Genomic DNA, 23,326 nt, shown 5'->3' with positions numbered 1-23,326 from the left:
AAAAAAGCACAATAAGGGGCTCAACAATAGAGCTGAGCTGGTGGAAGATTCCGCAAACTTGAACACAGATCAATAAAGATCATGCATGTGAAGAAGAATGGGAAAATGGAATTCAGAAAACTGAACAGAGCCTCAGAGACACACAGAACAATAGTCAGCGCACCAACGTGCGTGTGACGGGTGCACTGAAGAGAGGAGAAAGGAGAGGAAAACAGCCTAAGAAATAATGACCGAAAACTTCCCAGATTTGATGAAAATATCAGTCTACACACCCAAGAAGCTTAACAAGTTCCAAAAAGGATAAGTACAAAGAGAACTACACCCTCACGGAATACCACCGTCTAAATGTTGAATGCCAAAGAAAAAGACAGCAAGAGAGGGAATTCCCTGGCGGTCCAGTGGGTAGGACTCCATGCTTTCACTGCCAAGGGCCTGGGTTCAATCTCTGGCCAGGGAACTAAGATCCCGCAAGCTGAGTGGCACAGCCAAAAAATAAAAAAAGAAGAAAGAAATCAGGGACTTCCCTGGTGGTGCAGCGGTTAAGCGTCGCCTGCCAATGCAGGGGACAAGGGTTCCAGCCCTGGTCTGGGAAGGTCCCGCATGCTGCAGAGCAACTAAGCCTGTGCACCACAACTACTGCGCCCACGCTCTGGAACACTCGAGCCACAATTACTGAGCCCGTGTGCCACAACTACTGAAGCCCGCGTGCCTAGAGCCCATGCTCTGCATCAAGAGAAGACACCACAATGAGAAGCCCACGTACCACAACTGAGAACAGCCCCTGCTCACCGCAACTAGAGAAAGCCTATGTGCACCAACGAAGACCCAATGCAGCCCAAAATTAAAAAAATAAATTAACTTAAAAAAAAAAGAAAGAAATCAGCAAGAGATAATGAGTAACATATTTGAAATGCAGCAAAGAAACTGTCAACCAAGATTCTTACATCCAGCAAAACTTTATTCTTTTATCCTGGCTGCACAGCTTGTGGGATCTTAGTTCCCCAACCAGGGACTGAACCCGGGCCCTCAACAACGAGATCGTGGAGTCCTAACCACTGGACCACCAGGAAATTCCTGCCAAAAAATTTTTTTTAAAACAAGGGCAAAATAGAGACATTTCCAGATAAAAAAGAACTGGGAGAATTTCTTGTTAGCAGACCCATCTTACAGGGAATACAAAAAATAAGTTCTTCATGATGAAAGAAAGAGACATCAGGCAATAATTATAATCCACTTGAGAAAAACAAAAAGTATAGGTAAAGGTAATTATGTAGGTAATTATAAAAGACAGTATATGTGCGTAGTTCTCCTTTCCTCTCTTAACTGATTAAATAATTAAGTTAGTATAAGTCTGAAGTAGATTCTGGTAAGATGCATATCATAAGCCTTAGAGCAACCACCAAGAAAATAACATAATATAATATAATATAATGTGATATAATGTAGTATACACACACACACACACACACACACACATACGTATGTGTGTCTATATATATATATATTTAAGGCTCATTAAAGGAATTAAAATATTACACTAGAAAATGTTCACTTAATACAAAAGAAAGCAGTAAAGAAGGAACAGTTGGGGGTTAGGGTAGACATGAGGATAGAAAACAGAAACTGAAATGGCAGGTGTGAATCTAAACATATCACAATAACGTTAAATGTGAATGAATTAAACAATCCAATCAAAGGGCAGAATTGCCAGAATGAGTTTTTTTAAACGATCCACTATATGCTGTCCACAGGAGACGTACTTTAGATTCAAAGATACAAAGAAGTCAAAAGCAAAGTGGAAAAAGATATGCCATACAAACAGCAATCATAGGAGATCTTCAGTAGCTACACTACTGTCAGAAAAAAATTGACTTTAAAACAAAAACGTCACTAGAAATGAAGGAAAATTTTATAATGATAAAAGGGCCAATCTATCAGTATGATAAAACGATAAACATATGCACCTAACAACAGTGCCCCAAAATATAAAAAGCAAAAACTGACAGAAGTGAAAAGAGAAACAAATAATCTACAGGTAGCTGAAGATTTCAATACACACTTTTAGTAACGGACATAACAACTAGACAGAGGAAAAAGGGAAGAGGAGACCTGACCACACTACAAACCTAACAGACACCCCTCCACCTCCACCTGACAACAGCAGAATATACATCGTCCTGAAGTGCACATGGAACGTTCTCTAAGAGAGACCATCAGCCAGGCCATCAAACAAGCCTCAATTTGAAATGACTGGAATAGGGACTTCCCTGGTGGTGCAGTGGTTAAGAATCCACCTGCCAATACAGGGGACACAGGTTCGATCCCTGGTCCAGGAAGATCCCACATGCTGAGGAGCAACTAAGCCCGCGCGCCACAACTACTGAGCCCACGCTCTAGAGCCCGCAAGCCACAACTACTGAGCCCGTGTGCCACAACTACTGAAGCCCACATGTCTAGAGCCTGTGCTTCACAAAAAGAGAAGCCACTGCAATGAGAAGCCCGCGTGCCACAACAAAGAGTAGCCCACGCTCGCCCCAACTAGAGAAAGCCCGCAAGCAGCAACAAAGACCCAATGCGGCCAAAAATAAATAAATAAATACATTTATTTTTTTAAAATATAAAATAAAATAAAATGACTGGAATAATACAAAATATGTTCTCCAACTACAATGGAATTAAATTAAAAATCAATAACAGAAGGAAATTTGGGGGATTCACAAATATGTGGAAATTAAACAACAAACTCAAAAATAACAGATGAGTCAAAGAAGAAATCCTGAAGGAAATTTAAAAATATTTTAAGACCAAAATGCAAACAAAAACACAACATACCAAAACTTACAGGATGCAGCTAATGCATTCCTTACAAGGAAATTATGGCTGTAAATGCTATATTTAAAAAGAAGATCAACTATACGTCAACTTAAAAAAAGAAGAAATACCTCATCAATAAATTAATTCTATCTTAAACTAAAAAAAAAAGCAAACTAAACCCAAAATAAGCAGAAGGAAAGAAATAATAAATACTAAAGTGGAAATAAATAGGGACTAGAAAAACAATAGAGAAAAATCAACAAAACCAAAAGTTGGCTCTTTGGGGGAAAAAAACCAATTAAATGGACAAACCTTGAGCTGGAAGAACCAAAACAAGAAGGAGAGAGAAAGGGAGGAGAGTCAAATTACTAAAGTCAAGAATTAAAGAGAGATCATTACCACCAACTTTACAGAAGTCAAAAAGATTATAAGGGAATACCAAGAACAATTATATGCCAACAAATTAAATAACAGATTAAATGGACAAATTCTAAGAAAGAACTTCTATTGAAACTAACTCAGGAAGAAATAGAAAATCAGAATAGATCTATAACAAGTAAAAGACTGAATTAGTACTTTTAAAACTTCCCACAAAACGCCCAGGCCCAGAGAGTTTCACTGGATAATTGTACCAAACATTTAAAAGAATTGGTGAACTTGCAACAAGCAGTAAATAAGCCCCACAGATCTAATGCACAGTAGAGTGAATACAGATAACAACACTGAATTATAATCATCAAACTTGCTAAGAGACTAAAAGTAATTATTCCAACTACTAAAAAAAAAAGATAATTATGTAACATGATAGAGGTGTTATCACTCCATGGCTATCATATCACAGTATACACATGTATCAAATTAACATATACACATTTAACTTACATAATGTTATATGTCAAATATATTTCAATTAAAACATTTTAATTAATAAGGAATTGATAGCAAAGTCTTAAAATTAAAAAAAAATAGAAGAGGAAGGAACACTTCCCCTTCCTAACTTACTTTATAAAGCCAGTTCTATCCTGATACTAAAACCAGTCATCACAAGAAGAAGGAAAAAAAGAGACCAATGTTTCTTACGAATATGGACACAAAAATCCTCCACCTAATACTAGCAAACAGAATCTAGCAACTTATAAAAAGGATTATACATCATGATCAGATGAGATTTATCCCGAGAATGCAAGGTTGGTTCAGCATACAAAAATCCATCAATGTAACACACTATAAAAGCAGAATAAAGGACAAAACCACGCGATCATCTCAACAGACACAAAAAGCATCTGACAAACTTAAATATCCTTTCATGATGGAAAAACTCAACAAACTCAGAACAGAAGGGCACTTGCTTAACCTGATAAAGGGCATCTCTGTAAAATCCACAGCTAGCATCATACTTAATGGTCAAGGACTAAATGCCCTCTCATTACAATCAGGAGCAAGACAAGCACACCTGCTCTCCCACTTCTGGCCACAGGGCTATTAGGCAAGAAAGAGAAATGAAACGCATCCAGATCGGAGAAGAAGGAGTAACACGACCTCTGACTGTGGGTAACAGAATTTTGCATATAGAAAAGCCTCAAATATCCACTAAAAAACGATTAGAATAAATGAGTTCTGCAAAGTTGCAGGACACAAGATCAATATGTGAAAATCAATTTTATTTCTACAAAGAAACAATGAGCAAACCAAAGTGAAATCAAGAAAACAATTCCATTTACCACAGAATCAAAAAGAATAAAATACTTTGGAATAAATTTAACGGAAGAATTCCAAAACTTGTGTTCCGATCATTTCTCTTTCTTTCCACCTCTCCATGCCCCTCCCTCCCTCTCCCCCCTCCCACACACGCAGGAAATGGGCAGGTTTCTAGGAGCTACTTCATGCTCGAAAACAGCAGGTGTGGCTGGTTAGCTGGCTGCAGCCTCGGCCACACTGGGTAGATGATGTACATGCAAGGTGAGGATGCGGCACAGGTGGGAGCAGAGACAGAGAGGGACGAGCTGCAGAGGAGGAAGCTCATGCAGCGTGGTACCTACCCAGATGTGACCACCTGGGGGGGAGCTCATGCAGCGTGGTACCTACCCAGATGTGACCACCTGGGGGGGGTTCATGCAGCGTGGTACCTACCCAGATGTGACCACCTGGGGGGGTCTCATGCAGCGTGGTACCTACCCAGATGTGACCACCTGGGGGGGCTCATGCAGCGTGGTACCTACCCAGATGTGACCGCCTGGGGGGGCTCATGCAGCGTGGTACCTACCCAGATGTGACCACCTGGGGGGGCTCATGCAGCGTGGTACCTACCCAGATGTGACCACCTGGGGGGGGCTCATGCAGCGTGGTACCTACCCAGATGTGACCGCCTGGGGGGGGCTCATGCAGTGTGGTACCTACCCAGATGTGACCACCTGGGGGGGCTCATGCAGCATGGTACCTACCCAGATGTGACCGCCTGGGGGGGGGTTCATGCAGCATGGTACCTACCCAGATATGACCGCCTGGGGGGGGCTCTGGCTTCATCTTTATTATCTGCAGCTACATTTAAAGACAGAGAGAGAGAAAACAGGAAGGAAGAAGAGACAAAAACAGACTGGTTTTAACACTGGTAAGTCCTTGTTGTATTTCTTTAAAAAAAAAACAAAAAACAATGGAACAGGAAGACAGCAAGCTTTTGGTTTCTGTGCATTAGGAAATACACTTTCTGAACCATTCTTCTCCAAACCTACCCTCCTCCAAATAAGTGCTTGGGACAGAGGGAAAAAAATGAAAAGCCACCTCATTTTCATTTAATTTCTAAGGTCAGAGGTGCTGACAGAGATACAGCAGACCCTTCTTCTACTTTCCCCTGGGAACTCATCTGTACGGAAGCCCTGGTTGCAAGACAGTTGTCTCAGGGTCCAAACTCTCCGGAAGGTTGCTCAATAGAGCTGTTTTCAGAGGACACTCAACAGGACCCCCGCCATAAACGGAGAGCTAGCTCAGCACGTGAACTTGACCGCCCTCGGACATCACACCCAGTCAGGGAGCAGGTCTGGCAGCTGTCTCCACTGTGGCCCAGGAAGGAATACCTGACCCAGTATGCGACAATTCGACTGCCAGGTACCTTGCCCCTCCGAGCACCCCACCCCACCTGAGACCTCCCTAGTCTGGGCCACCCCAGGACAATGACCGACTGACCTACCGACCAGAGGCCCTGAAGACAGAGCGCCTCCAGCTGGGTTCCACCTGCAGGTGGGGACTGGGACAGACGGTAGTTAAAGAGAAGAGTCACTGAGGTCAGAAAGCAGAGGCAAGACCAAAGGTCTTGTGTCACCTGCCCCAGGCCATGTTCACTCTACCCCAAAATGGAAATTTTGCATGTAATCAACTAAAAGCAAACACCAGACTTGCTGCCTAGACCGGGAGGAGCTGGGGGATCGGGGCAGGGGGAGTGGTTTATAAACCAACACAAATTGCAGTCTCCTCTCCGCACCCCACCCCTCTCCCCAACACCCCCTCCTGGACCTTCTGGGTTCTGACCCCTCAGAGTTGGTCAGATTCTCTCAGCTTTTTGCTTCTGTTTCTTTGATTCAGACCTATTTCACCATTCATGGGCACCTACTCTACAGATCAAAATCCCAAAAGAGGGAAGGAGGGGAGAGGAGGGAGGCTGTAGGAGAGAGCGCTCAACTCAGTTACTTGTGCGTTTCAGACACCGTTTCCCTTCTCCTCTCCAGGCCTGATCACACTGAGCTGACAAGCAGAGCTTCACACATGCAGAAGCACCGGGCATGGCTGGGAGACGCACAGAGTGCGCGGGTGCAGAGCTGGGGGTCGGCAAGCAGAGGGCTGGGTAAGTTGGGTGGGAAGGTCACAGCCCTGTGTACTGCGGCAAGCTGCCTAAGGTTCCTTGGCTGGAAAGCAACATGATCAGATCTACGTTTTAGAAAAGACACCTTTGTATAGGACAGATGGAAGAAAGTGGGCTCTGAAGCTGAGAGACGCTAGAAATGTTTTCAACAATCATGTGCTTCCACAGAGCTGTACTGAGGACACACTCCAGGCCAGGCACGAAGGTTCCAAAACAACTGCACTGGGACTTCCCTGGTGGTCCAGCGGTAAAGAATCCGCCTTACAGTGCAGGGGACACGGGTTCAATCCCTGGTCAGGGAACTAAGATCCCACATGCCACAGGGCAACTAAGCCCACGTGCCACAACTGGAGAGCCTGCATGCTGCAAACCACAGAGCCCATAAGCCCTGGAGCCTGCGTGTCACAACTAGAGAAGAGAAAACCCACACGCCACAACTAGAGAGAAGCCCGCACACTGCAACGAAAGATCCCGCGTGCCTCAACGAAGATCCTGCGTGCCGCAACTAAGACCCGACGCAGCCAAAAATAAATAAATAATAACTGAATCTTTAAAAAAACACACAACCACACTGTCCTCAGAACCTCCCCTCCCCCACCAGGAGGCGGGTCTTTGCCCCCTTGACTATGGGTGGGCCTGAGACTGCAGGTCTTCAGAAGTGATGCTGTGTGAGTTCCAAGACTAGATCTTTAAAAAGATACAGCGTCCACCCGGTTCTCCCCTTGAAACTCAGCGCCACCTTGTGAGGAAGCCCAGGCCACATGAGGAGGCCACGCAGGGATGTTCCAGCAGAGCCCGGCTGAGGTCCGGCCAACAGCCAGCACCAACCCAGACACATGAGAGAGGAGTGAAAGAGAGAGACAGAGACACAGAGAGAGACAGAGACAGAGGGAGAGACAGAGACAGAGAGAGGAGTGAAAGAGAGAGACACAGAGAGAGACAGAGGGAGAGACAGAGCAAGAGACAGAGAGCTAGACAGAGAAAGAGAGGGTAAGGGGGAGAGACAGTGAGAGGGAGAGACAGAGAGAGAAAGGAGGGGACGGGAGAGAGTGAATGAGACTGTGAGAAAGAGCTCGAGCAAACAGCCGAACTGTGGAGTCCGAAGCAAAAATGTCCTTTCACGTCATCAAGTTTTGGGGTCACTCGTCGAGCAGCCCCAGAGCCAGGAACCAGAGATGACAAGGCAGAAGTTCCAGCAGAGCTGAGACGGGAGAGTCAGCCTCTGGTGGCCAGCAGGAGGCTGGGGGGTGGACCAGAGGCAGGCCCTCAACTGCCCCAGGGGCTTTAGTCCTGTCACACTTTGAGACTCACTGCTGGGGGCACCTTGGAGAGACCACGCGGGGGCAACGGTGCCTGCGTGTGGTGGAAGGGATGACGGCTACAGGGGGACCGGGGGACCGGGAGACCAGGAGGAGTACTATCATGGTGGTCCAGGCAACACGGGAACAGGAGACCCTGTGTCAGCTCCAGGGCAGTGGGCTGAACTGAAGCAGGATCGTAGCCTGATGTCCGAGGACACAACGGAGCCCTTGAAAATGCAGGACGGTCTGTGGATAAACATCTTCCTGGGGAAGGGGGTGTCCTCAGCTTTCAATCTCAGGATGGTACGTGACCTCCCCACCCAACGTGTTTTTACAGCTTTACTGAGCTGTAACTACACACCATAAAAAGTCGCTCTCCCAGTGGTGTGGAGGATGCCCACAGGTGTGTGGTGCAGCCCCCACCGCTACGGTATTTTAGAACTTGCTTCACCTCACAGGAAACCTGTCCCCTTCAGCAGTCACCCCTCCCGGCCACCTCCCCAGCCAATGCCACCCCAGTGCTGAGATGTGGGGCAAACCTCAGGTGAGTTCACGCCTGCAGCCGGTTGGTGACACACCCATCGGGAGGCACTATTCTTAGTGACAGTACAACACGGGAATCTGGCGGGAGGAACGTGTGGCCCTGAGGATCCCCGAGGAAACAGCTTCTCAGCAGCCTCGCTGTCGGCGGCCTCATGACGGAACCTGGCCAGGAGCCATGAGGGAGGCGCCTGGTGGAGACGCCACGCTCTGTTATTCTTGGGTCCCTGGGCTGCAGTGGGAAGATCAGAGCCGACCAGGGCCCCGTGAAGGGCCAGCCTGGGAGGGGGCACTCTGTCTCCTGGGAAACCTCCAGACCAGGCTCCTCGGACACCTGGCTGACTGCAGGTCTGGGGCAGGAAACTGGACACCACGCTCAGAGCATCTTGTCGCACCAGTGTCCGGGGTCCACAAGACCAAAGGTCAAAGATCAAGAGCCGGCGGCAGGGCTTCCCTGGTGGCGCAGTGGTTGAGAGTCTGCCTGCAAATGCAGGGGACACGGGTTCGAGCCCTGGTCTGGGAAGATCCCACATGCCATGGAGCAACTAAGCCCGTGCGCCACAGCTACTGAGCCTGCGCGACTGGAGCCTATGCTCCGCAACAAGAGAAGGCCGCGACAGTGAGAGGCCCGTGCACTGTGATGAAGAGTGGCCCCCGCTCGCCGCAACTAGAGAAAGCCCTTGCACAGAAACGAAGACCCAACACAGCCAAAAATAAATAAATAAATAAATTTAAAAAAAAAAGAGCCGGCGGCAGAGGCTCCCACTGGCCAGAGGTGGGTAAAGGGGCTTCCACCTCATGAAACACAGGATAACATATAAACAAACGTGCTCATCGCTGCAAGGTGCTGGGAACCAATTTTGAAAAGAGGCAAATATAGGCCTTCACCTGCCTTCCTTTAGAAATCAAACCATCGGAAGACCAAGTAGCGTTTGTGGGGAAGTTTCTCTACAGAAGCTGAGACGGCGGAGCCTCGGGGCTGGTGGCCCGGGGCTGACTGTCAAGACTGGGCCCTGGGCCCCCGTGGCTGCCACCACCCAGAGGGGCCAGCTGACAGCCACACCTCCCAGAGGAAGGACGCAACAGTCCTGCAAAGACAAAGGGCCAGACCTGGGTCCAGTTATCTTTTAAAATGTTCTCTGCAGGGCGTCCCAGACAGACCTGGTTCAGCAGCCCGATTCCGTCCAGATCCCGTGGGCCTGACTCGCTCTGAACACTGCTGCTGGTCTGCTGACCCTGTGCTGGGCGTGCAGCGCTCAGCTCACAGCAAACGACCTGTTTCAACAACAGATAAGTTCCAAGGAGAAAGGGGAGTTAGGGAGAACCTATAGATTAAGAAGACAAATCAACAACAAAAAGACACCAGCCAATCACAGTGTGTGCTGCATCCTGATTTAAGGAAACAAACTGGCCAAAAAGTCAGGAAACGGACAAGACAGCTGGAAAGTCACACACAGATGGTGGTTTCATGATAAGGAACCATTGATTTCTTATGGGTGACGATTTCTTTAGAGATACGTTACAGACTATCTATAAAGAGGCTACATCTGGGATTTGCTTCAGAAACTGCAGGAAAAAGACGTGAACGGGGTCTGGAGGTGGTTATGGTGCCACACGGAGCTCCGTTATGCTACTCTCCCTACTTCTACGTGCTTGAAATCCTCTACAATAAAACGCGAAAAAGGAAAAACACAGCACCTTCGAGACGGACACCACACTTCACTCCTAGTTCACAGTTAAACATCAGGTGCATATTAGTGTCTCCAGCCAATTCCTCCGTGAAACACGTGGTCTCGGTGGATGCCATTTCACCTGGGACAACCCAAGGAGGGGGACCCACACCCCGGCCCTGCCCCCACTACACACAAGGGCATGGAAAAGCTGCCAGTGGAATGAGAGGTTTGAAAACGTTTGATCTTAATTTTGAAAATGATCCCAATTTTGTGATAGGAGACTAACAAAGAAAAAAGAAAGAAATGGGAAACTATAGCACAATGTTCAAAGCAGTCACCTCCGGGTGGGGGGACGGAAGGCTTTTTACTCTTACTGTATATCCTGTCTTCCCTAAAACGTCTACAATGAGCACATGATGCTCTTCAGATAACAAATTAGATATTTAATTTTCTAAGTAACCTGCTTTTTCTCCTCACCACCATCTATGTTTCTTTAACCCTAACTTTCAAGTTGAATTAGTGACCTTCAAAACTGCAAACCTCTATAAAAGATAGCTGGGAAATATTTAAGCTTTTTTTTAGGCTGCCTGGCCATCCTATGAGAACCGTGAAACAAAGCTCCCCAGACTCTCCTGGAGAGTTACTATAATGTGCATGGTCAGCTCCCCAAGAAGTCTGTGTCCCGAGGCCTCGGCTGACACGTCGGGAAGCGGAGGCCAGCCACCTGCCACGGGGGGTGGGGGGAGAGACGGGGGCCGCGGCATAGCGGCCCACGGGCTCTCAGAGCTTCCAGGCCCGAACCGCTCGGCTTCTTCACAGCCCACCCGCCTACTTCTGGCAAATGAGAGGAAATAAACCCACACATTCATTAAAAGCTTCCCACAGTGCGGTGGTGAGACCTGTGTGTCTCATAAACAGTAGACACGGAAACACGTAAACCGATCTGGACTCAAGTGTTGAATGCTCAGACGCTCAGCCGGTGTGGGCGGAGCTTAGGAGACGACTCTCCCTGAGGCCGCAGGGGACCCAGTGGGGGAGGGCCGGGGTCAGGAGGGGGCCCAGAGGTCAGGAGGCACGGTCCTCCCTCCACCAGGGCCGGCGTGCACCAGCAGACCGGCCATCACCGTGAGCTGCTATCAAATGTCCAACGTTAAACTCTAAGTTTGCCGCGTGACCCAGAGGCCTCAACACCTGCTGTACCTGGCACCCTCCGCCTTCACGACCCACGCACAGTTTCAAACAAGGTCACAAGCCTGGTCTCCCGCTGCAGAGCCTGAGGGGCAGGACCACTACGCCACCAGGGCACCGGGTGTCCTCTCCAGGCCTTCCGCCCGCCCTGGGTGAAGACGCACACTGACCACCCCACGCGGCCCACTCTGCACTCAGCTGTGAGATCCTGCACCCATTAAAGGGGAGGCTCGAAAGGGCACAGACCACAGAGGGCAGGGGCAGAAGCCGCTTGGGCAGAAAGCCCTCGACTCAGAGAAAGCTAAGAGCCAGCTCCTCAACTCATGAGGGGTCCAGGGTCCAGAAGCCCTGCTTTCTAGGCAAGAGCAGCGGTACAAGCGGCACCACCTCTGGTGGATCTCCTGAGTCACAGCTGGGAGGATGGCGTTAACGGGACAGAAAAAGCAAAAACACACCGGAAACAGACAGTGGCGGGTGATCCTCTTCATCATCTCAGTGACCCTAACTGATCCAGGCTCCTCATCGGGGCTGAGGCTGACCCACTTCTACAAAGACTGAAGTTAGCACACACTCACTGTCACTCTAGAAACAGAAGCTACACAAGAGGAGAGGAGTCGCTCAAAGGGAGAGAAAATAACCACCAGGGAAAAAATAGCTGGGCAAGACCTCAAGTCTGCAGGAGTCCCAGAACTAAACAAACTCCAGAGAAAACGCTTCTCTAAGCAGTAGCTGAGATCGCACACACCCACATTCTCAGACAAAGTCGAAGGGGAGAGCGGTCTTAGACTTAGTCATTAGAAAAACCAGAAGTACGGCATCAACCCTCCTGCACAGAGAAGCCCACAGCCCGCGCGGTCGAACACAGAACATCGGCTTGAAAGAAACATTTCCTAAGGAGAAGGCAAAACCAGCAGGAGCACCTTCTATCTTCTGAGCCAGCAAAAAGCCGCAGGGGCCGAGCGTGGGGCTCGCCTGCCCGAGCTCGTGGACCCCGCTGCCCACCCGAGGCCCACAGAGCACGACGCCGGGTGAATGTTTAACAAGGTATGTGAGAAAGATGCCGGTTGACTCAGCCACAAGGAATGGGAAAAACAGAGGCTGTGTTTGGTGCACAAGCCACACACAAGGTCAGAGATAAAACCGCCTCTGCAGGAAACATCTGGCTCCGGCCTGATCAGAAACAGACCAGCAGTGCCGCCCTCCTGCCCCAGCTGAGGGGCCCGCGTGACGACGGCCACGGCGAGGGACACGGCAAGAACAGGTGGTAACTCGCCCGAGGTCCAGTTTCACAGGATACGGTGTCACTTGGCTGACTGCGAACACCGGTGTCGCGCCAGACACTGCGCCACCGGGCGACGCCAGCGCTGCTGGGCTGGCACTGGTGGAGGCCCCCCACCCTGAGAGCTCCAGCCGAGCCTTGCTCGTCGAGTCGCTGGGCTTCATCCCCACAGCTGCGGGTCACCAACCTGCAAAGACCCGGCGCTTCAGGTTCAGCCCGTTGGCCACGCGGACCTCGGTGCAGAGCTTCAGCATCAGCAGCATGGTCAGGATCATGACAACGCTCTGCCAGAGCAGCGGCGCCTCGAAGCGCCTCCCGAACCTGCGGGGGAAGGGCCGCGGCGTCAGGGGGCGCTGGCCGGGCCTCCGATGCCACGCCACGGAGGCACGGAGCCGGGATGCGGAGGGGCCGGGCGCCCCCCCGACGGCCAGACCGGGCCTCCACCGCCCCCCAGAGCCGAGTCACGGGCAGGCTGCTCCTCGTGCTGCAGGCCCCCCCGGGAGCCGCTGCGACCCTCCCAGGGCCCAGGGCCGAGGGCCGGTGGGAGTGGGTCTCCTGCCCTCGCCCCCCCACCCCCGGTCCGGCCAGCTGACCGTCGCCCTCCTGCGGAGGCCCAGCCGCCACCAGGTGAGAAGCCCAGGTGCTGGAACACCTGCCTCCCCAGGGCTCGTTCCAGAGTCTGGAGACCGATGGCAGCCCTGGCCCCTGGCCGTGGGGAGTGGGGTCTGCAGGCCAGCACGGCCCCCAGTGTGAGCAGAGCAGTGGGGGGCCGGGCCACCCAGCCCTCACTGGAGAAGAGGAAACGGCAGGCAGGGCATGGTCCGCACTGCTAGCCTCAGGCCCTGATGCCCGACCAGGCCTGGCTGGCCCGCACGGACGCCTCCACGTCCACTCTCTTCTCTGAGCCCCAGCCTGCCCAGCCCTCCCAGCCACAGGCCCCAAGGCCTTCCTGCTGACTTTCCTCCAGTGTGTTGAGCATTTCAGCAGCTCGGCCAAGAGTTCCTGGAGGCCACAGCCACAGTCCAGTGAGTGGCACTGCTGGGCCCATCAGAAGACCCCGGCCCAGGGGCTGGTCACAGCACTGCCCTCCGCACACCAGCTGGGGTCTCAAACGTGGCCACCAGCATCACAGGACTGGCCTGCAGAACTGTCACCTCTAAGGCGAGGCCCGAGAAGAGCACCCTCAAAGCCCAGGCCCCCATTCTAGCCTGGCTGCTCCGGAGCAGAGATCCCACTGGCACCGGCGGCAGCGCGGCCTGACGGGGCGTCCCCAACCCGAGTTAGTGGCCGACAGGTCACAGTCGGGAGGTCCTGGATGGCAGTCTGACCTCCAGCTTCTCCTGGAAACCAGGAGACACGGCCCGGCCCACCTCCCCTGGCCTCGCTCTCACACCCGCCCCTACAAGGAGAGGGTCACTGACAGCTGGCTGATGCGGCCACACACGCGCTCCGCCACAGGCTGGCTCTGGGGACCATGCTGCCCCCCCGGCCTTCTCACTGTGCCCCACCACCTCCGGGCTTCACCTCTTCCGTAAAGTGCGGACACAACCCTACAGCTGCTTGAGGACGTTTCTAGCAGTTCTAGGAACTAGTCCCCACTGGTTACCTGACTGACCCCGGGGGGCTGACTAATCAACAGATAGTCCAGAGGAGAAGACAGAGAAGGTTCTGCGCCAGGCTGGGGAGACTGGAGCGGGCGGGCATCACAAAAAGTCAGTCAGTCTAGGGACCAAGCTCATTTCCAGTTAGTGACAAGGCTGAAGACGCGGGGTGGGCCTTTATGTAATAAAGGCTACTTCCATTGTTTTCAACAGAAACAACGAGGGACTAGAAAAACGGTGGGGGGCGGGGGGGGGCGGGGGGGATGAAGGTTTGTGCTTCCCCTTATACCACACACCGAAAATCCAATCTAGGTAAATTCAGTATTTACAGTGAAGTAAGGGGGGCAGAGTGAACATTAAACTGCTTTTAGGGTGAAGACAGGCTGAACAAGACAGAAAATTTCAAAAAGCACAACTTTCCACAGAAGATACACAAGGGACAAAACAAATATGAAACAAAGTTCAACATCATTAGTAATTTGTAAAAGCCAATTAAAATAGAAAGACACTATTTTTTACTTATCAAGTTACTTAAACTTCTGCCTTTAATGCTAATAGTCTGTGCCGGCAGAGGTGTCACCAGGCACCTCTCCCTCCCCCGCCCTGAGAATGCAGTTGGCAAAGCCTGGTCTGCAGCAGAGGACAGGACAGCCCAGCAGACGAGCGTGTGGCCTGCTGCTTGGAGCAGCCAGTGGAAGCGCCGTCCCCCGGTGCAGTGCACATGTCTCGCTCCCAGGGAGACGCACGCGGCAGAGAACGTGCACTGCCTCACCGAGCCTGAGCAAAAGCTCCCACAAGGAACACCTTCTACGCGTCTTCAAAGTAGCAGAGAAAAGCTCGATTGGAAGAAAAGCTGTGTATCTACTTCCCTGACTGGCTTCTCGAGTAGCGGATTGTCACTAGCCCTCTGGTGCAGTGTCCCCACATCTCCGATACAATTTTACTACACCTGCAATACAATGTCACCACGTCTCTCCATCTCCGGTACAGTGTCACCATATCTCTGATCAGATAGGGACGGGGCTGGAGAACTAGCTCTGTGAATGCCTCAGGCCCTGGGTCAGATGGCCCTGCAGCAGCGTCCTTGCACCCTGGCCCCCTCCCTCCCCTTCTCATTTACAGAATCACTCCACCCTCTGGCTTCCGACACCACAAAGGCCAAATCCTGCACGTCAGCATTTTGTATGATCTGCTCAATGCTGGTTCTGCAAAAGGATGGGAAGAATCGCAAGAAATAAAGGCATTAGAGTTCCGTGAGTTACAGAAACGCCAGGTTTCTACAGCTTGGTCAGCCTTCCCCCACCCCACCCCCGACCCCCAGGACTGCAGAGCTTCTCACATGCCTCACACCACACATTTCCCTGGGCCGCTTCCCAGGCAGACTGGAGTTCCGGAGACTGCATTCCCAGCCAGCTTTGGGAAACGTACTCTTCACTTCCTCCAAGTCCATCACTGCTCTCGTCCCACTCGGAGCCCACCACAGCTCCCAGCCGGTGCTCTCCCCCTCCCCACCACCCATCACCCATATACACGTGTCTGGCACGTTCCATACAGCACTTCTGCTGAAGCGTTAACCCTGCAGCACCTGCCCAGTGTCTGGCCCATGGGAAACCCTCAAAAACCTATAAAATCAAATGGGCTGCTAGGGGACCCAGGAGTAGGGGCTTTGGAGGCTCCAGAGAAAGGAAGGAAAGGGAGCACAGGCATCACCCTCAGAGCAGTGGGGCCTTGGGACCACGTGGGAGGAGACGCGTGTATTTGTTACAAGTCATAGACGGAGCCCGGCCTGTCTGCTGGGCTTCACCACGTGAACTACAAAGTACTGCCAGGTGTGAAACACAGGGAAAGCACAACCCCAGGTCAGAGGGATCCTGGAGGAGAGACCTCTGCCAGCCCTCCCTTCTTCCCATAGGGTCCCACAGTCTTCTGGAATCCAGGCTGAGGGCAGCCCTGTGTGTTCACACAGCAGCCACCGAACTCACAGAGGGACCCAGGACAGCTCACGCAGCTGATGCTGTGGGCAAGGGGCAATCAGATGTGCAGAAATGGACGTGCCAGTGCACAAAGTTCAGAATTCCACCAAAGACTCTTTCTTTCTCAAAGGCTCAGGCCCTACAATGGAGAGAGAACTCCCAGTCCCAACGCATCAAATGCTTGCTTGTTAAACCCAGAAACACTGACGAGATGGCATTCAAGAAACTGGTTTAATTTCTGATTTCTCCAAAACAGATAGTTAGAGGTCGATTAGATATCCTATTTTCTTTTTGCAATTCTGAATGATAAGCATAGCTGGGGGGAAGCCCTCTCAAAGGAACTATTTCCCGTAAGAAATGCAACCTCAGTCAATCCTCCGCCACTCCTCCAGAAAACTTGCCACTGCCCAAAGGAAATGCTGCTTCCCGACCTAAGGCCCGGGCCTGGGCTGGGAGCTCCGGGGGCCACACCCAGGGTGCTCAGGGTTGACAGCAGTGTCACACACGATTCCAGTTTGGGACCTGCTTCTGTGCAACCTTAGACCTAGAGAGGGGCAGCTGAGAGAGCGAAGGGGAGAGTCTTGCTGCAGTGGGCGAGTGCTGTCCTCAGCCACCGGGAAAGGAGGAGTCGTCAAATGCAGTTTTTCAACTTGTGCTAAACAAGTTAAAAGATAAGCACCCTCTGACCCCTCCTTCAGAAGCGGACTGGCCCAGAGACAGGGCTCATGGTGTGACCAATTCTTCCAGGAGAAGGGGTCGACTCACCAGCTCACCTTTTAAAACCTCAGACTGAGCAAAAACACGGTGAGAGTGACCAAGGGCTGCCTTAGGCCAGGTGGACAGAAGGTGAAGGAGCAGAGAACTTCTGGACTCAGGGGACTCACACCCTGATGACCGCAGAGGGGACGTCTGCCAAAACTCATCAAACTGCACAACGGGTGATTTTCTTCCCTGTAAATCGTGCCTCGGTAAGGCTGACTTAAACTCCATTAGCAAGAAAGCACGATTACTCCAAAAAGTCAAAAGAAGGAGCCAGCTGCCCGGTCCCAGGCTGTCCTGTCTGTGCTCACAGAGGGGCCTGGGACCATCTAGAAGGAAGGAAAGTTGCGGGCTTTTCTGGCCTTACAGTGAGGCCGCGAGACCTCTTATCACTTCCTCTGAAAGTGTACCCTCCCAATTACGTCTGGCTTCAACAACTGTTAAAATTAACTTCAAGTTCCTGACCAGAATGCAAATGATAATAAGAGGAAGCTGGTCTGAGAGGAGCAAGAAAACATATTGGTCTCTTAAGTATTATCCAGAAAGTTGACTTTACTGTTAAAACAAACAAAAACAAACTCGCACACACAAGGCAGAAGGCAGGAAGGGACCACCCTTCAAGGCAGACCACCCCCACAGCACTCCTTCCTGTCTGGTTCCCTCCTGAGAGCCTTTACTGGCCAGTGGTTTGTCCTTCCTATGCTGACCACCTTCTGTTACTGGTATTCATTAATTCCCTTCGTTTTCTCTCCACTACCCCCAAACCTCACCCAAATTCCTAAGGGCATGGACCCAGTCCTAGGACACAGCTCCACAGAAAAGGCCCTGGGCAAGCATCCAGTACATGTACGAGCCACCGAAAATGAAGACGCAGATCCGAGATTATGTGAGCTTCTCCACTTCAATCCCACCATTTTCCCTGGGAAAAAGTCTCATCCATTTCACCAGCTCCTTCCCAGGAAGTGCAAACACTTCCGCCCCCACCCCACCCCGGCCTCACCCAGAAAAGGAGAAAGCCATCTCCCTGGGAGCACCCCACAGTAAGAAAACCCTCAACCTACCAGAAGAGGATTCGTAAGATATTGGCCACCAGGAGCACCAGACATACGTAGGTCGAGAAGCCCTCGGCGTTCTGAGTCCTCCGGATGTCCCTGTACTGCGGGATGTACGGCACCACCCCTCCGAAGACCATGGCCCCAGCTGCCCCCCAGGAAACCAGCTGCTGCAGCGGGACCAAAAGCCAACCCAAGCCTTCGGCGTCCATCCCGAGCGCCTGGCGGCCCCGCCGGCAGGCTGACGTCCACCTGGCCCACGCGCGCTCCGCGCTCTCGGGCTCCTGGCGCGCGCGCTGTCACCCTCACATGCCGCCGCTGCCCTGAGCCGTCCTCCGTCGCGGGGCCTGGCGAGAGAGGAAAAGCGGTAAAGCACTCGGGCCGAGCCTCCACGCCCAATGGGGGGCGCACCGCCGGGCTCGCGGCTGGGGCACGAACCCCTCCTCCGGGGCGCCGGCCCGGGGTGGACTTTCAGTTCGGGGTGGGGGCTCAGTTCCGGGCGAGGGGGTCGCACAGCCTGGGGGTCGGAGGGATGGGAGGAGGGGGGAAGAGGGTAGACACTGCCCAGGGGGCCCGGCCCGGGGTGGACGCTCAGCCCAGCGCGGCGCTCGCGTCCACGCACACTGCTGACCCCGCCGGGCTCACCCGCGCCGGCGGCTCCCAGCGGTCAGTCCACCCTCCTTCTGTCTGTCCAAGCGCCGGGCCCCGCCTCGGCGTGACGTCACAATACGTGGCCCCGCCCGCGCCGGGAGGAGGGGCGGGCGCCGCTGGGTCCTAGAGCGCGCCGGTGGGCGTGGAGGTGGGGGCGGGACCCGGGGCGAAGCCGGGTGTCGTGGGTCGTGGCCAGGGCGCTCCGTGGGCCCACCCGGCCCTGGTTAGGAAATCGCTGCCTGGCGGGGCCTCTCCTTCTGGGCCAGGGGCCCACGTGGACCCGGCGCCATCTGTCCCACGGCGAGTTGCCTTGTAGACGCGGCGCGCCGCCAACGGGAGCAGAGGACCGGGTCCTGTCGCCGCCCCGAGGGTCAGCGCGAGGCCTGGGGACGCCCCCGTCGTGGGGACTCGGGCAGGGTCTGAGCGCCCCGTGATTCCAGGGGTCCTTCCACCGTTCATGGTCTGCCCGGGTCTGTGGGGCTCCCCATCCTGAGCCGGGGCGTGTCCCTGAGGAGCGGCGTTCGGAAGTTTGCAGAGGGCCAGGGCAGTTTCGGCCAGGCGGGGGGGCCGGGGGCGCGACTCCTCGGGGAAGCGAAAGCCCACCCGCAGCCTGAAACCTCTGAAGGCCCACTTCGGGGCCCAGGGCGGCAGCAGCCAGGACTGCCGTCCACAAGTGCGTTAGGTACCTTGTCACTGAAGACAGTGCTGGCCGGTGGAGCTCGGATCCGCGAAGGGTACGTGCTTCATCTCGAGCGCACAACTCTAGCACTCACTGAGAGAGAAAACAGGAATTCCTGAGTGTGTCACCTGACCAAGGTGAGCCCTCGGAAGCTCGAGGGAGGTAGGTGCTCAGAACCCGGATGCTGGTGGGCGAGGGAGGGGTGGGGGTCAGGGAGGGCCCTGTGAGAAGCCAGCCAGCCTGCCCAGGACCCTGTGCTGGTGGGCTCAGAGCAGAGAAGACCGCCTGCAGGCCCCTAGGATTCTGTCTACAGAGGAGCTCCCCCAGGGCTCCCACCTCCACCACAGCAAGCCCAAATCACCCCAAAAGGGAAGGCCTGGTGGGTGAGAGAGGGGGGTCCCAGGGACACACACCGGCCAGCCAGCTTCCTACCTGGTATGCTTCGTGGGAACGCCTAAGAACAGGTACAACCTCACTTAGAGCAACTCCCAACGAGCCTGGCTGTAAGGAGAGCTCTCCGTGAAGCACAGGTTGCTCTCATCCTCTCCAGCCTCTGAGGCCAGTGGACTTCTGGGTATCCACCAGAGAAGGCCGAGAACGCAGCACCAGAAACGTACAAGGAAATGAAACACAGACGGAGAAGGAAGTCCTGGAGGGGCTGGAGAAGAAAAGTGGTGTTCCTCCTTAGCCAGATCCTCCCCCGAGCTCTGGAGCTCCAGAATGTTCTGTCCTCTTTATGGTGGAGGTTGGAGTAGGGATATAGTCTTCCCTCCCCACGCACTGGAGCATCTGAGGCCACTGCATCTGGCCCTGTTTGTCCTGGAGCACGTGGGCAAAGTGGTGCCCGTCCATAGCCAGCTGCTGCCCTGGACCCATCAGCTGTGCCAGGTGGAGCGTGGGCAACAAACGCCTCCAGAGCCCTGTGAAGTGCATACAATCTTGCATTCTTGACCCAAGATTTTGCCCCACAGAAGGGGCCTGTAATCCTGTGAACCCCACCTGTCTGGAGTAGAGGGGCACCCACTGGTCCAGAACCATCGCTCAAGCAGAAGGAGAGAGCTCATGTCGGCTGCTGCACATTACCTGGCTTCCTGTGTTACAAACAAAAGAAGCCGGCCGAACTGTGTAGTCTGAAAAATGAAACCCAGAACTAGCACATCCTAGCTCCCGGAACCTGTGAACATTACCTTCTGTGAAGAGAAAGAAATTGCAGATGTGATTACGTTAAGGACCTTGTGATGCAGAGACTATCCTGCACTACCCAGGTGGGCCCTAAGTGCCGTCACGCGTATCTTTATAAGAGAGAGGCAGAAGGAGACTCGAGACACACAGAGGCCGTGTGGTGACGGAGCAGAGGGAGGCCTGAAGATGCGGCCTTGAAGGCTGGAGTAATGCAGCGCAGGGATGCTGGCAGCCACCAGCAGCCAGCAGAGGCGGAGAGCGGATCCTCCCAGGAGCCTCTGGAAGGAGCAGAGCCCTGCCAACGCCTTGATTTTGACCCAGTTAAACTGATTTCAGATTTTTGGCTTCCAGAACTGTGAGAGAACAAACCTCTGCAGTTTTGTGCCACCAGCTTGTGGCAGTTTGTCAGAGCAAACTACTGGGAGCTGATACAGAATCCATAAAGTGAAGGAGAAACACCTTCTCAGAAAAACATGGCCCCAAGGAACGCGCTGCCCGCAGACCAGCCCTGTAAGGAATGTTCTGTTTTGGCCGCGTTGGGTCTTCGTTGCTGCGGCTTTCTCTAGTTGCAGCGAGCGGGCTACTCTTCCTTGTGGTGCGCGGGCTTCTCGTTGTGGTGTCTTCTCTTGTTGCAGAGCACGGGCTCTAGGCACACAGGCTTAGTGGTTGTGGCGCACGGGCTTAGCTGCTCCGTGGCATGTGGGATCTTCCCGGACCAGGGCTCGAACCCATGCCCTCCGCATTGGCAGGCGGATTCTTAACCACTGCGCCACCAGCGAAATCCCCAACCCTGGAGGAAATGTTAAAATAAGTTATTTAGTCAGAAGGAAAATTGGATCTCCATAAAGAAACGAAGACCCTCAGAGAAAGAATAAATGAAGGTAAATCTTTTTTTTCTCTTATTCTTAATCTAAAAGATTATTGTTTATTTAAAGCAATCAAGTAACAGTGTATTGGGTGATTATAGCACGTGGATAAATGAAATGAATGACAAGGGATGTAAGGGAGGAATTGGGGAATATTCTCATATAAGGTACCAGCACTACACATAAAGCAGTATATGTTATTTGAAGGTGAACTTAGATAATTTTAAAATATATATTGTAAACCCTAGGGCAACCACTAGAAAAGTTTTTTTAAACCATAAATAATACACCAAGAGATGAGATAAAAATGGAATTGTATAAAATGCACAGTTAAAACCAGAGAAGGCAGGAAATGAGGAGGAAAAGGAAACAGAATAAATGCAATGAATAGAAAACAATTACAAAGTGCTAAATTTTAATCCAGCTATATCAATAATCACTTTAAATGTGAGTGGTCTAAACACACCAATTAAAAGACAGAGATTGTCAGGCTGGGTGAGGTTCAGAAATAAGCCTCCGCAAGCGACACTGTCCTTGGGGTATGTGGTGTCCTGTGCAGCAGAAATACAGGGAAGAGGACCACGGAGGTCTGTGAGCAGATGGGTGACAGGGACAGCTGTCTCAGGCAATGCTGCTGGCCCTTTGCCCTCCCAAGGGAATTGCTTCTATGCTGCAAAAAAGACGGAGCGTCAGCAAGACCATTAGTAATTTATTCACGTATATGAGTAAGTGCGTGAGAAACAAGTCTGAGCAGATAAAGCCTCAATTCTTAATACTTATCTCTCATATGACTATTTTGTACCTTTCTGTGTGGTTTAAATTTTTTTAACTAATTAATTTGTTTTATGTTTGGCTGCATTGGGTCTTTGTTGCTTTGCTGTGCGGGCTTTCTCTAGTTGCAGCGAGCAGGGGCTACTCTTCGTTGCAGTGCGCGGGCTTCTCATTGCAGTGGCTTCTCTTGTTGTGGAGCACGGGCTCTAGGCGCGCGGGCTTCAGTAGTTGTGGCACGCGGGCTCAGCAGTTGTGGCTTGCGGGCTCAGTAGTTGTGCCTCAGGGGCTCTAGAGCACAGGCTCAGTAGTTGTGGTGCACGGGCTTAGCTGCTCCGCGGCACGTGGGATCTTCCTGGACCAGGGCTCCAACCCATGTCCCCTGCATTGGCAGAATCCCCGATTCTTAACCACTGAGCCACCAGGGAAATCCCTGGCTTAAATTTTTTACAGTGAGTATGTATGATTTTTGGGGGGAATATTTATTTTTTGGCTGCAACACAGCATGCGGGATCTTAGTTCCCCAACCAGGGATCGAACCCGTGCCCCCTTCAGTGGAAGCTCGGAGTCCTAACCCCTGGACCAGCAGGGAAGTCCCTGTATGACTTTTCTAATTGAAAAAAATACATGGCTCCACTTTACCAGAAGAAAAGGCGAGTTTCTGCATTGCTACCTCTCCCCAGAAGTGAAAGCATGTCCCACACTTGGGTCGTGTGGCATCCAGACGTGTCCCCCGTTTGCCCTTGAGCCAAGCACATGCCACTTGTTGGATGCCTGTGGGCTCCATTGCAAGGCTCTAGCTGAGGCAGATGGGCTCCAGGTGGGAGCTCTTACGTTCTCCTCAGCGCACAGGTGCTATTTTTGGAACGAGTCGAGAATATGGAAACGGCACCGAGAAAGGTAAGCTCTCGCCGAAGTCACTGAGCCCACCAGGCTGAGGGCTTGTGCTGAGCCGGCACGATGAGGACGCGCGGGCTGAGAGTCACCCGAGGGTCCATGCATCCCGTTGCCGGAGGATGTGCTTACCGGTTGTTTCTGAGAACTCCATTCTGCCTCTGAATGTAGACAAAATAGAATCCAGGGGCTGTGGACAAAGCACCCAGCTGAGGCTTGTAGAGGCTGCAGAGCGGGGCGGTTGGGAAGGGCA

At 52.4% G+C, this 23,326-nt stretch overlaps 1 protein-coding gene and 1 long non-coding RNA gene across 4 annotated transcripts in view; both read right to left on the bottom strand.

Annotated features, from left to right (window-relative positions):
• The window catches only part of SLC66A2 (solute carrier family 66 member 2), a 50,569-nt gene extending 30,557 nt beyond the window's left edge, over positions 1-20,012 (bottom strand). For 2 of the 3 annotated variants that reach the window (XM_067698772.1, XM_067698773.1), the window contains exons 1-2: positions 18,043-18,387; positions 12,836-12,969 (exon numbers count right to left, since the gene is read on the bottom strand). In XM_067698772.1, coding sequence (XP_067554873.1) covers positions 12,836-12,969; positions 18,043-18,245 — 337 coding nt within the window. In that variant the 5' untranslated portion in view covers positions 18,246-18,387. Of the gene's footprint in view, positions 1-5,301; positions 5,353-12,835; positions 12,970-18,042; positions 18,388-19,370; positions 19,457-19,795 lie in introns of those variants that run through there. The other variant, XM_067698771.1, reaches the window with a different exon arrangement.
• LOC137203170 (uncharacterized) lies at positions 4,455-5,285 on the bottom strand. The gene is made up of 2 exons (XR_010932960.1): positions 5,163-5,285; positions 4,455-4,849 (listed from the first exon to the last, which is right to left on the bottom strand). It is a non-coding gene; the product is annotated as an uncharacterized lncRNA (long non-coding RNA).
• Positions 20,013-23,326: the final 3,314 nt, after the last annotated feature.

The sequence above is a fragment of the Pseudorca crassidens genome, chromosome 12, assembly GCF_039906515.1.
Source record: "Pseudorca crassidens isolate mPseCra1 chromosome 12, mPseCra1.hap1, whole genome shotgun sequence".
NCBI classification, from domain to species: Eukaryota; Metazoa; Chordata; class Mammalia; order Artiodactyla; family Delphinidae; genus Pseudorca; species Pseudorca crassidens.
Note: the sequence above shows the minus strand (reverse complement) of the source record. Positions and strands in the feature narration are given on the sequence as shown.